The following is a 13,604-nucleotide window of genomic DNA, read 5'->3' as shown; positions in this document are numbered from 1 at the left end:
GTGTGGGAGTGAGAGTGTGTGGGAGTGAGTAAGTGTGGGAGTGAGAGAGTGTGGGAGTGAGAAAGTGTGGGAGTGAGAGAGTGTGGGAGTGAGAGAGTGTGGGAGTGAGAGAGTGTGGGGGTGAGAGAGTGTGGGGGTGAGAGTGTGTGGGAGTGAGAGTGTGTGGGAGTGAGAGAGTGTTGGAGTGTGAGAGTGTGGGAGTGAGAGACTGTGGGAGTGAGAGACTGTGGGAGTGAGAGACTGTGGGAGTGAGGGAGCGTGGGAGTGAGAGTGTGTGGGAGTGAGAGTGTGTGGGAGTGAGAGAGTGTGGGAGTGAGAGAGTGTGGGAGTGAGAGAGTGTGGGAGTGAGAGAGTGTGGGAGTGAGAGCGTGTGGGAGTGAGAGCGTGTGAGAGTGTGGGAGTGAGAGAGTGTGGGAGTGAGAGAGTGTGGGAGTGGGAGAGTGTGGGAGTGAGAGAGTGTGGGAGTGAGGGAGTGTGGGAGTGAGAGACTGTGGGAGTGAGGGAGTGTGGGAGTGAGAGCGTGTGGGAGTGAGAGACTCTGGGAGTGAGAGAGTGTGGGAGTGAGAGAGTGGGAGTGAGAGAGTGGGAGTGAGAGAGTGTGGGAGTGAGAGAGTGTTGGAGTGAGAGCGTGTGGGAGTGAGAGCGTGTGGGAGTGAGAGCGTGTGGGAGTGAGAGAGTGTGAGAGTGTGGGAGTGAGAGAGTGTGGGAGTGAGAATATGTGGGAGTGAGAGTGAGTGGGAGTGAGAGACTGTGGGAGGGACAGTGTGGGAGTGGGAGAGTGTGGGAGTGAGAGAGTGTTGGAGTGAGAGCGTGTGGGAGTGAGAGCGTGTGGGAGTGAGAGCGTGTGGGAGTGTGAGAGTGTGAGAGTGTGGGAGTGAGAGAGTGTGGGAGTGAGAATATGTGGGAGTGAGAGTGAGTGGGAGTGAGAGACTGTGGGAGGGACAGTGTGGGAGTGGGAGAGTGTGGGAGTGAGAATGAGTGGGAGTGAGAGACTGTTGGAGGGAGAGTGTGGGAGTGAGAGAGTGTGAGAGTGTGGGAGTGAGAGAGTGTGGGAGTGAGTGAGGGAGTGAGAGAGTGTGGGAGTGAGAATATGTGGGAGTGAGAGTGAGTGGGAGTGAGAGAGTGTGGGAGTGAGAGAGTGTGGGAGTGAGAGAGTGTGGGAGTGAGGGAGTGAGAGAGTGTGGGAGTGAGAATATGTGGGAGTGAGAGAGTGTGGGAGTGAGAGAGTGTGGGAGTGAGAGAGTGTGGGAGTGAGAGAGTGTGGGTGTGAGAGAGTGTGAGAGTGTGGGAGTGAGAGAGTGTGGGAGTGAGAATATGTGGGAGTGAGAGTGTGTGGGAGTGAGAGAGTGTGGGAGTGAGAGAGTGTGGGAGTGAGAGAGTGTGGGAGTGAGAGAGTTTGGGAGTGAGAGAGTGTGGGAGTGAGGGAGTGAGAGAGTGTGGAAGTGAAGGATGAGTATGTGTATGTGTTCTGTGTGTAACAGGGACACGGAAAAGCACGCACTCATACACAGGGACACATGGGGAAGCGTGTTCTCACACATGGGGACATACAGGGAAGCATGTACTCACACACGGGGACAGAAGGTAAGCTTGTACTCACACACGGGTACACATGAGGAAGCGTGTACTCATACACAGGTACGCATGGGGAAGTGTGTACTCACACACAGGATACACGGTGAAGCATGTACTCACTCACGGTGAAGCGTGTATTCACACTCAGGGACACATGAAGAAGTGTGTACTCACACGGGGACACAAGGGGAAGCGTGTACTCACACACGGGGACAGACGGGGGAGCATTTAATCACACACAGGGAAGCGTATACTCACACAGATTCACACGGAGAAGCGTGTACTCGCACACGGGAACACACGGGGAAGCATGTACTCACACACAGGGAAGCGTGTACTCACGGGGACACACGAGGAAGCATGTACTCACACACGGGACATACAGGGGAAGCGTGTACTCACACACGGGGACACACGAGGAAGCGTGTACTCACACAGGGACAGACGGGGAAGCGTGTACTCACAAACGGGGAAGCATGTACTCACACACGGGGACATACGAGGAAGTGTGTACACACACACGGGGACACATGGAGAAACGTGTACTCACACACAGGGACAAACAGGGGAAGCGTGTACTCACACACGGGACACACAGGGGAAGCGTGTACTCACACATGGGGACACACGAGGAAGCGTGTACACACACACAGGGACAGACGGGGAAGCGTGTACTCATACACGGGGACATACGGGGAAGCATGTACTCACACACGGGGACATACGAGGAAGTGTGTACACACACACGGGGACACATGGAGAAGCATGTACTCACACACAGGGACACACGGGGAAGTGTGTACTCACACATGGGGACACACGAGGAAGCATGTATTCACACACAGGGACATACGAGGAAGCGTGTACTCACACACGGGGATATACGAGGAAGCGTGTACTCACACACGGGGACATACGAGGAAGCGTGTACTCACACACAGGGACACATGGAGAAGCATGTACTCACACACAGGGACACACGGGGAAGTGTGTACTCACACACGGGGAAGCATGTATTCACACACAGGGACATACGGGGAAGCATGTACTCACACACAGGGACATACGAGGAAGCATGTACTCACACACAGGGACATACGGGGAAGCATGTACTCACACACAGGGACATACGAGGAAGCGTGTACTCACACACAGGGACACACGGTGAAGCATGTACTCACACACAGGGACACACGGGGAAGCATGTACTCACACGGGGATATACGAGGAAGCGTGTACTCACACACGGGGATATACGAGGAAGCGTGTACTCACACGGGGATATACGAGGAAGCGTGTACTCACACACGGGGATATACGAGGAAGCGTGTACTCACACGGGGATATACGAGGAAGCGTGTACTCACACACGGGGATATACGAGGAAGCGTGTACTCACACACAGGGACATACGAGGAAGCGTGTACTCACACACGGGGATATACGAGGAAGCGTGTACTCACACACGGGGATACACGAGGAAGCGTGTACTCACACACGGGGATATACGAGGAAGCGTGTACTCACACACAGGGACATACGAGGAAGCGTGTACTCACACACGGGGACATACGAGGAAGCGTGTACTCACACACGGGGATATACGAGGAAGCGTGTACTCACACACGGGGATATACGAGAAAGCGTGTACTCACACACAGGGACACACGGGGAAGCATGTACTCACACACAGGGACACACGGGGAAGCGTGTACTCACACACAGGGACACACGGGGAAGCATGTACTCACACACGAGGATACACGAGGAAGCGTGTACTCACACACAGGGACACACGGGGAAGCATGTACTCACACACGAGGATACACGAGGAAGCGTGTACTCACACACAGGGACACACGGGGAAGCATGTACTCACACACGAGGATACACGAGGAAGCATGTACTCACACACGGGGACAAGGGGGGAAGCATTTACCTTCTTTCTTGAGGGTCGAGGTCACAGAATGTAACGCTGCTGATTGGATAGTGACGGCGGAAAAAAAGCCTGGAACAAAACACAGTATAATGAAATGCGGGAATCAGTGAGGGAAGGCCAGGCAGAGTGACCCTCCCTAAAACAGTGTACCTTCATTACACTGCCCATCAGTACACTGTCCCTGAGCTTCAGTACTTTGTCTCTAAGGTTTAGTACGCAGTCCCTGATCTACAGTACGCAGTCCCTGAGCTTCAGTACACTGTCCCTGAGCTTCAGTACGCAGTCCCTGATCTACAGTACGCAGTCCCTGAGCTTCAGTACACTGTCCCTGACCTTCAGTACGCTGTCCCTGAGCTTCAGTACACTGTCCCTGAGGTTCAGAACGCTGTCCCTGAGGTTCAGTACGCTGTCCCTGAGGTTCAGTACACTGTCCCTGAGGTTCAGTACGCTGTCCCTGACCTTCAGTACCTTGTCTCTAAGGTTCAGTACGCAGTCCCTGAGGTTCAGTACATTGTCCCTGAGGTTCAGTACACTGTCTGTGAGCTTCAGTACGCAGTGCCTGAACTTCAGTACGCAGTCCCTGAGGTTCAGTGCACTGTCTTTGAGGTTCAGTACATAGTTCCTAAACTTCAGTACGCTGTCCCTGAGGTTCTGCACGCTGTTTCTGAGGTTCCACATGCTGTCCCTGACGTACAGTACGCTGTCCTTGAGCTTCAGTACACTGTCCCTGACCTTCAGTACACTGTCCCTGAGCTTCAGTACGCAGTCCCTGAGCTTCAGTACGCAGTCCCTGAGCTTCAGTACACTGACCCTGACCTTCAGTACACTGTCCCTGACCTTCAGTACGCAGTCCCTGACCTACAGTACGCAATCCCTGAGGTTCAGTACACTGTCCCTGAGTTTCAGTACACTGTCCCTGAGGTTCAGTACGCTGTCCCTGAGCTTCAGTACGCTGTCCCTGAGGTTCAGTACGCAGTCCCTGAGGTTCCGCACGTTGTTCCTGAGGTTCGGTACACTGTCCCTGAGCTTCAGTACACTGTCCCTGACCTTCCGTACACTGTCCCTGAGCTTCAGTCCACTGTCCCTGAGCTTCAGTACGCTGTCCCTGAGCTTCAGTACGCTGTCCCTGAGCTTCAGAACGCTGTCCCTGAGCTTCAGAACGCTGTCCCTGAGCTTCAGTACACTGTCCCTGACCTTCAGTACACTGTCCCTGAGTTTCAGTACACTGTCCCAGACATTCAGGACGCTGTCTCTGAGCTTCCGTACGCAGTCCCTGAGGTTCAGTACGCAGTCCCTGAGGTTCAGTACACTGTCCCTGAGGTTCTGAAGGCTGTCCCTGAGGTTCAGAATGCTGTCCCTGAGGTTCTGTACGCTGTCCCTGAGCTTCAGTACACTGTCCCTGAGCTTCAGTACGCTGTCCCTGAGGTTCAGTACGTTGTCCCTGACCTTCAGTACACGGTCAATGAGGTTCAGTATGCAGTCCCTGAACTTCAGTATACTGTCCCTGAGCTTCAGTATACTGTCCCTGAGGTTCAGTACACTGTCCCTGAGGTTCAGTACACTGTCTCTGAGGTTCAGTATACTGTCTCTGTGGTTCAGTACGCTGTCCCTGAGGTTCAGTACGCTGTCCGTGACCTTCAGTACACTGTCCCTGAGCTTCAGTACACTGTCTCTGAGGTTCAGTATGCTGTCCCTGAGCTTCACTACGCTGTCCCTGAGCTTCAGCATGCTGTCTCTGAGCTTCAGTACACTGTCCCTGAGGTTCAGTATACTGTCTCTGTGGTTCAGTACGCTGTCCCTGAGGTTCAGTACGCTGTCCGTGACCTTCAGTACACTGTCCCTGAGCTTCAGTACGCTGTCCCTGAGGTTCAGTACGCTGTTAGCACCTTCAATACACTGTCCCTGAGTTTCAGTACACTGTCCCTGAGGTGCAGTACACTGTCCCTGAGGTGCAGTACACTGTCCCTGAGCTTCAGAATGCTGTCCCTAAGGTTCAGTACGCTGTCCCTGACCGTCAGTACACTATCGCTGAGCTTCAGTACGCTGTCCCTGAGGTTCAGTACGTTGTCCGTGACCTTCAGTACACTATCCCTGAGCTTCAGTACACTGTCTCTGAGCTACAGTACGCTGCCCCTGAGGTCCAGTACGCTGTCCCTGAGGTTCAGTACACTGTCCCTGAGGTTCAGTACGCTGTCCCTGAGGTTCAGTACACTGTCCCTGAGCTTCAGTACTTTGTCTCTAAGGTTCAGTACGCAGTCCCTGAGCTTCAGTACACTGTCCCTGACCTTCAGTACTTTGTCTCTAAGGTTTAGTACGCAGTCCCTGATCTACAGTACGCAGTCCCTGAGCTTCAGTACACTGTCCCTGTGCTTCAGTACGCAGTCCCAGATCTACAGTACGCAGTCCCTGACCTTCAGTACACTGTCTCTGAGGTTCAGTACGCTGTCCCTGAGGTTCAGTATACTGTCTCTTTGGTTCAGTACGCTGTCCCTGAGGTTCAGTACGCTGTCCGTGACCTTCAGTACACTGTCCCTGAGCTTCAGTACACTGTCCCTGAGCTTCAGTACACTGTCTCTGACGTTCAGTACGCTGTCCCTGAGCTTCAGCATGCTGTCTCTGAGCTTCAGTACACTGTCCCTGAGGTTCAGTACGCTGTTAGCACCTTCAATACACTGTCCCTGAGTTTCAGTACACTGTCCCTGAGGTGCAGTACACTGTCCCTGAGGTGCAGTACACTGTCCCTGAGCTTCAGAATGCTGTCCCTAAGGTTCAGTACGCTGTCCCTGACCGTCAGTACACTATCACTGAGCTTCAGTAAGCTGTCCCTGAGGTTCAGTACGCTGTCCGTGACCTTCAGTACACTATCCCTGAGCTTCAGTACACTGTCTCTGAGCTACAGTACGCTGCCCCTGAGGTCCAGTACGCTGTCCCTGAGGTTCAGTACACTGTCCCTGAGGTTCAGTACGCTGTCCCTGAGGTTCAGTACGCTGTCCCTGAGTTTCAGCACGCTGTCCCTGAGCTTCAGTACACTGCCCCTGAGGTTCAGTATACTGTCTCTGAGCTTCAGTACGCTGTCCCTGAGCTGCAGTACGCTGTCCCTGAGCTTGAGTATGCTGTCCCTGAGGTTCTGTACGCTGTCCCTGAGGTTCAGTACGCTGTCTCTGAGGTTCTGAATACTGTCCCGGAGCTTCAGTATACTGTCTCTGAGCTTCAGTACGCTGTCTCTGAGGTTCAGTACACTGTCTCTGAGGTTCAGTACACTGTCTCTGAGGTTCAGTCCGCTGTCCCTGACGTTCAGTACACTGTCCCTGAGCTTCAGTACACTGTCCCTGAGCTTCAGTACACTGTCCCTGAGGTTCAGTACGCTGTCTCTGAGGTTCAGTACGCTGTCTCTGAGGTACAGTACACTGTCCCTGAGGTTCAGTACACTGTCTCTGAGGTTCAGTACGCTGTCCCTGAGGTTCAGTACGCTGTCTCTGAGGTTCAGTCGCTGTCTCTGAGGTTCAGTATGCTGTCTCTGAGGTACAGTACACTGTCCCTGAGGTTCAGTACACTGTCTCTGAGGTTCAGTACGCTGTCTCTGAGGTTCAGTACGCTGTCCCTGACGTTCAGTACACTGTCCCTGAGCTTCAGTACACTGTCCCCGAGCTTCAGTACACTGTCTCTGAGGTTCAGTACGCTGTCTCTGAGGTTCAGTACGCTGTCTCTGAGGTACAGTACACTGTCCCTGAGGTTCAGTACACTGTCTCTGAGGTTCAGTACGCTGTCCCTGAGGTTCAGTACGCTGTCTCTGAGGTTCAGTCGCTGTCTCTGAGGTTCAGTATGCTGTCTCTGAGGTACAGTACACTGTCTCTGAGGTTCAGTACACTGTCTCTGAGGTTCAGTACGCTGTCTCTGAGGTTCAGTACGCTGTCTCTGAGGTACAGTACACTGTCCCTGAGCTTCAGTACACTGTCCCTGAGGTTCAGTATACTGTCTCTGAGCTTCAGTACGCTGTCCCTGAGCTTCATTACGCTGTCCCTGAGCTTCAGTACGGTGTCCCTGAGGTTCAGTACGCTGTCTCTGAGGTTCAGTACGCTGTCTCTGAGGTTCAGTACGCTGTCTCTGAGGTTCAGTACGCTGTCCCTGAGGTTCAGTACGCTGTCTCTGAGGTTCAGTCGCTGTCTCTGAGGTTCAGTACGCTGTCTCTGAGGTACAGTACACTGTCCCTGAGGTTCGGTACACTGTCTCTGAGGTTCAGTACACTGTCTCTGAGGTACAGTACACTGTCCCTGAGGTTCGGTACACTGTCTCTGAGGTTCAGTACACTGTCCCTGAGGTTCAGTACACTGTCTCTGAGGTTCAGTACGCTGTCTCTGAGGTTCAGTACACTGTCTCTGAGGTACAGTACACTGTCCCTGAGGTTCGGTACACTGTCTCTGAGGTTCAGTACACTGTCCCTGAGGTTCAGTACACTGTCTCTGAGGTTCAGTACGCTGTCCCTGAGGTTCAGTACGCTGTCTCTGAGCTTCAGTACGCTGTCCCTGAGGTTCAGTATACTGTCTCTGAGCTTCAGTACGCTGTCCCTGAGCTTCAGTACACTGTCTCTGAGGTTCAGTACACTGTCTCTGAGCTTCAGTACGCTGTCCCTGAGCTTCATTACGCTGTCCCTGAGCTTCAGTACACTGTCTCTGAGGTTCAGTACACTGTCTCTGAGGTTCAGTACACTGTCCCTGAGCTTCAGTCCGCTGTCCCTGACGTTCAGTACACTGTCCCTGAGCTTCAGTACACTGTCCCTGAGCTTCAGTACGGTGTCCCTGAGGTTCAGTACGCTGTCTCTGAGGTTCAGTACGCTGTCTCTGAGGTACAGTACACTGTCCCTGAGGTTCAGTACACTGTCTCTGAGGTTCAGTACGCTGTCCCTGAGGTTCAGTACGCTGTCCCTGAGGTTCAGTACGCTGTCTCTGAGGTTCAGTCGCTGTCTCTGAGGTTCAGTATGCTGTCTCTGAGGTACAGTACACTGTCCCTGAGGTTCGGTACACTGTCTCTGAGGTTCAGTACACTGTCTCTGAGGTTCAGTACGCTGTCTCTGAGGTTCAGTACGCTGTCTCTGAGGTACAGTACACTGTCCCTGAAGTACTGTACACTGTCTCTGAGATACAGTACGCTGTCCCTGAGGTTCAGTACGCTGTCTCTGAGTTTCAGTACGCTGTCTCTGAGGTACAGTACACTGTCCCTGAGGTTCAGTATGCTGTCTCTGAGGTTCAGTACGCTGTCTCTGAGGTTCAGTACGCTGTCTCTGAAGTACTGTACACTGTCTCTGAGGTACAGTACGCTATCTCTGAGGTTCAGTATGCTGTCTCTGAGGTACAGTACACTGTCCGTGACCTTCAGTACACTGTCTCTGAGGTTCAGTACCCTGTCCCTGAGCTTCAGCACGCTGTCTCTGAGCTTCAGTACACTGTCCCTGAGGTTCAGTATACTATCTCTGTGGTTCAGTACGCTGTCCCTGAGGTTCAGTACGCTGTCCGTGACCTTCAGTACACTGTCCCTGAGCTTCAGTACGCTGTCCCTGAGGTTCAGTACACTGTCCCTAAGCTTCAGTACGCTGTCCCTGACCGTCAGTACACTGTCCCTGAGGTGCAGTACACTGTCCCTGAGGTGCAGTACACTGTCCGTAAGCTTCAGAATGCTGTCCCTGAGGTTCAGTACACTGTCCCTAAGCTTCAGTACGCTGTCCCTGACCGTCAGTACACTATCCCTGAGCTTCAGTACGGTGTCCCTGAGGTTCAGTACGCTGTCCCTGAGCTTCAGTACGCTGTCCCTGAGCTTCAGTACGCTGTTAGCACCTTCAGTACACAGTCCTGAGGTTCAGTACTCTGTCCCTGAGGTTCAGTATACTGTCTCTGAGCTTCAGTACGCTGTCCCTGAGCTTCAGTACGCTGTCCCTGAGCTTCAGTACGCTGAGCCTTAGGTTCTGTGCGTTGTCCCTGAGCTTCAGTATGCTGTCCCTGAGGTTTTGAACACTGTCCTGGAGCTTCAGTATACTGTCTCTGAGCTTCAGTACGCTGTCCCTGAGCTTGCGTATGCTGTCCCTGAGGTTCAGTACGCTCTCCCTGAGGTACAGTACGCTGTCCCTGAGCTTCATACGCTGTCCCTGAGGTTCAGTACACTGTCCCTGAGGTTCCGTATGCTGTCCCCGAGCTTCAGTACACTGTCCCTGAGGTTCCGTACGCTGTCCCTGAGGTTCAGTACGCTGTCCCTGAGGTTCAGTACGCTGTCCCTGAGGTTCAATATGCTGTCTCTGAGGTTCAGTACACTGTCCCTGAGGTTCGGTACACTGTCCCTGAGCTTCAGTACGCTGTCCCTGAGCTTCAGCACACTGTTAGCACCTTCAATACACTGTCCCTGAGGTTCAGTATACTGTCCCTGAGCTTCAGTATGCTGTCCCTGAGGTACAGTACGCTGTCCCTGAGGTACAGTACACTGTCCCTGAGGTTCAGTACACTGTCTCTGAGGTTCAGTACGCTGTCTCTGAGGTACAGTACACTGTCCCTGAGGTTCAGTACGCTGTCTCTGAGGTTCAGTACGCTGTCTCTGAGGTACAGTACGTTGTCCCTGAGGTTCAGTATGCTGTCTCTGAGGTTCAGTACACTGTCCATGAGGTTCAGTACGCTGTCCCTGAGGTTCAGTACGCTGTCCCTGAGGTTCAGTACGTTGTCCCTGAGGTTCAGTATGCTGTCTCTGAGGTTCAGTACACTGTCCCTGAGGTTCGGTACACTGTCTCTGAGGTTCAGTACGCTGTCTCTGAGGTTCAGTACGCTGTCTCTGAGGTTCAGTACGCTGCCTCTGAGGTACAGTACACTGTCCCTGAGGTTCAGTACGCTGTCCCTGAGGTTCAGTACGCTGTCTCTGAGGTTCAGTACGCTGTCTCTGAGGTACAGTACGCTGTCCCTGAGGTTCAGTACGCTGTCTCTGAGGTTCAGTACGCTGTCTCTGAGGTACAGTACACTGTCCCTGAGGTTCAGTACGCTGTCTCTGAGGTTCAGTACGCTGTCTCTGAGGTTCAGTACGCTGTCTCTGAAGTACTGTACACTGTCTCTGAGGTACAGTACGCTATCTCTGAGGTTCAGTATGCTGTCTCTGAGGTACAGTACACTGTCCGTGACCTTCAGTACACTGTCTCTGAGGTTCAGTACCCTGTCCCTGAGCTTCAGCACGCAGTCTCTGAACTTCAGTACACTGTCCCTGAGCTTCAGTACGCTGTCCCTGAGGTTCAGTACGCTGTTAGCACCTTCAATACACTGTCCCTGCGTTTCAGTACACTGTCCCTGAGGTGCAGTACACTGTCCCTGAGGTGCAGTACACTGTCCCTAAGCTTCAGAATGCTGTCCCTGAGGTTCAGTACACTGTCCCTAAGCTTCAGTACGCTGTCCCTGACCGTCAGTACACTATCCCTGAGCTTCAGTACGCTGTCCCTGATGTTCAGTACGCTGTCCGTGACCTTCAGTACACTATCCCTGAGCTTCACTACACTGTCTCTGAGCTTCAGTACGCTGCCCCGAGGTAGAGTACGCTGTCCCTGAGGTTCAGTACACTGTCTCTGAGCTTCAGTACGCTGTCCCTGAGGTTCAGTACGCTGTCCGTGACCTTCAGTACACTATCCCTAAGCTTCAGTACACTGTCCCTGACCTTCAGTACCCTGTCCCTGAGCTTAGGTACACTGTCCCTGAGCTTCAGTACGCTGTCCCTGAGCTTCAGTATGCAGTCCCTGACCTTCAGTATGCTGTCTCTGAGGTTCAGTACACTGTCCCTGAGCTTCAGTACACTGTCTCTGAGGTTCAGTACGCTGTCCCTGAGCTTCAGTACGGTGTCCCTGAGCTTCAGTTCACTGTCTCTGAGCTTCAGTACACTGTCCCTGAGCTTCAGTACGGTGTCCCTGAGGTTCAGTACGCTGTCCCTGAGCTTCAGTACGCTGTCCCTGAGCTTCAGTACGCTGTTAGCACCTTCAATACACAGTCCTGAGGTTCAGTACTCTGTCCCTGAGGTTCAGTATACTGTCTCTGAGCTTCAGTATGCTGTCCCTGAGCTTCAGTACGCTGTCCCTGAGCTTGAGTATGCTGAGCCTTAGGTTCTGTGCGCTGTCCCTGAGCTTCAGTATGCTGTCCCTGAGGTTTTGAACACTGTCCTGGAGCTTCAGTATACTGTCTCTGAGCTTTAGTACGCTGTCCCTGAGCTTGCGTATGCTGTCCCTGAGGTTCAGTACGCTCTCCCTGAGGTACAGTACGCTGTCCCTGAGCTTCATACGCTGTCCCTGAGGTTCAGTACACTGTCCCTGAGGTTCCGTATGCTGTCCCCGAGCTTCAGTACACTGTCCCTGAGGTTCCGTACGCTGTCCCTGAGGTTCAGTACGCTGTCCCTGAGGTTCAGTACGCTGTCCCTGAGGTTCAATATGCTGTCTCTGAGGTTCAGTACACTGTCCCTGAGGTTCGGTACACTGTCCCTGAGGTTCAGTACACTGTCCCTGAGGTTCCGTATGCTGTCCCCGAGCTTCAGTACACTGTCCCTGAGGTTCCGTACGCTGTCCCTGAGGTTCAGTACGCTGTCCCTGAGGTTCAGTACGCTGTCCCTGAGGTTCAATATGCTGTCTCTGAGGTTCAGTACGCTGTCCCTGAGCTTCAGCACACTGTTAGCACCTTCAATACACTGTCCCTGAGGTTCAGTATACTGTCCCTGAGCTTCAGTATGCTGTCCCTGAGGTACAGTACGCTGTCCCTGAGGTACAGTACACTGTCCCTGAGGTTCAGTACACTGTCTCTGAGGTTCAGTACGCTGTCTCTGAGGTACAGTACACTGTCCCTGAGGTTCAGTACGCTGTCTCTGAGGTTCAGTACGCTGTCTCTGAGGTACAGTACGTTGTCCCTGAGGTTCAGTATGCTGTCTCTGAGGTTCAGTATGCTGTCTCTGAGGTTCAGTACACTGTCCCTGAGGTTCAGTACACTGTCCCTGAGGTTCAGTACGCTGTCCCTGAGCTGCAGTACGCTGTCCCTGAGCTTGAGTATGCTGTCCCTGAGGTTCTGTACGCTGTCCCTGAGGTTCAGTACGCTGTCTCTGAGGTTCTGAATACTGTCCCGGAGCTTCAGTATACTGTCTCTGAGCTTCAGTACGCTGTCTCTGAGGTTCAGTACACTGTCTCTGAGGTTCAGTACACTGTCTCTGAGGTTCAGTCCGCTGTCCCTGACGTTCAGTACACTGTCCCTGAGCTTCAGTACACTGTCCCTGAGCTTCAGTACACTGTCCCTGAGGTTCAGTACGCTGTCTCTGAGGTTCAGTACGCTGTCTCTGAGGTACAGTACACTGTCCCTGAGGTTCAGTACACTGTCTCTGAGGTTCAGTACGCTGTCCCTGAGGTTCAGTACGCTGTCTCTGAGGTTCAGTCGCTGTCTCTGAGGTTCAGTATGCTGTCTCTGAGGTACAGTACACTGTCCCTGAGGTTCAGTACACTGTCTCTGAGGTTCAGTACGCTGTCTCTGAGGTTCAGTACGCTGTCCCTGACGTTCAGTACACTGTCCCTGAGCTTCAGTACACTGTCCCCGAGCTTCAGTACACTGTCTCTGAGGTTCAGTACGCTGTCTCTGAGGTTCAGTACGCTGTCTCTGAGGTACAGTACACTGTCCCTGAGGTTCAGTACACTGTCTCTGAGGTTCAGTACGCTGTCCCTGAGGTTCAGTACGCTGTCTCTGAGGTTCAGTCGCTGTCTCTGAGGTTCAGTATGCTGTCTCTGAGGTACAGTACACTGTCCCTGAGGTTCAGTACACTGTCTCTGAGGTTCAGTACGCTGTCTCTGAGGTTCAGTACGCTGTCTCTGAGGTACAGTACACTGTCCCTGAGCTTCAGTACACTGTCCCTGAGGTTCAGTATACTGTCTCTGAGCTTCAGTACGCTGTCCCTGAGCTTCATTACGCTGTCCCTGAGCTTCAGTACGGTGTCCCTGAGGTTCAGTACGCTGTCTCTGAGGTTCAGTACGCTGTCTCTGAGGTTCAGTACGCTGTCTCTGAGGTTCAGTACGCTGTCCCTGAGGTTCAGTACGCTGTCTCTGAGGTTCAGTCGC

General features: G+C 53.1%; 1 protein-coding gene across 1 annotated transcript in view; it reads right to left on the bottom strand.

Moving 5' to 3' along the window:
- tns1b (tensin 1b) overlaps positions 1-13,604 on the bottom strand; it is an 816,333-nt gene that overhangs the window by 59,425 nt on the left and 743,304 nt on the right. Inside the window, exon 30 of the mRNA XM_087988578.1 lies at positions 3,515-3,583. Within this exon, the coding sequence (XP_087844704.1) occupies positions 3,515-3,583 (69 nt within the window). The remainder of the gene's footprint in view (positions 1-3,514; positions 3,584-13,604) is intronic.

The sequence above is a fragment of the Chiloscyllium plagiosum genome, unplaced genomic scaffold, assembly GCF_037043375.1.
Source record: "Chiloscyllium plagiosum isolate Xiang-an unplaced genomic scaffold, Cpla_swu_hap1 HiC_scaffold_7, whole genome shotgun sequence".
NCBI classification, from domain to species: domain Eukaryota; kingdom Metazoa; phylum Chordata; class Chondrichthyes; order Orectolobiformes; family Hemiscylliidae; genus Chiloscyllium; species Chiloscyllium plagiosum.
The sequence above is the reverse complement of the archived record's forward strand: the minus strand, read 5'-3'. Positions and strand labels throughout refer to the sequence as shown.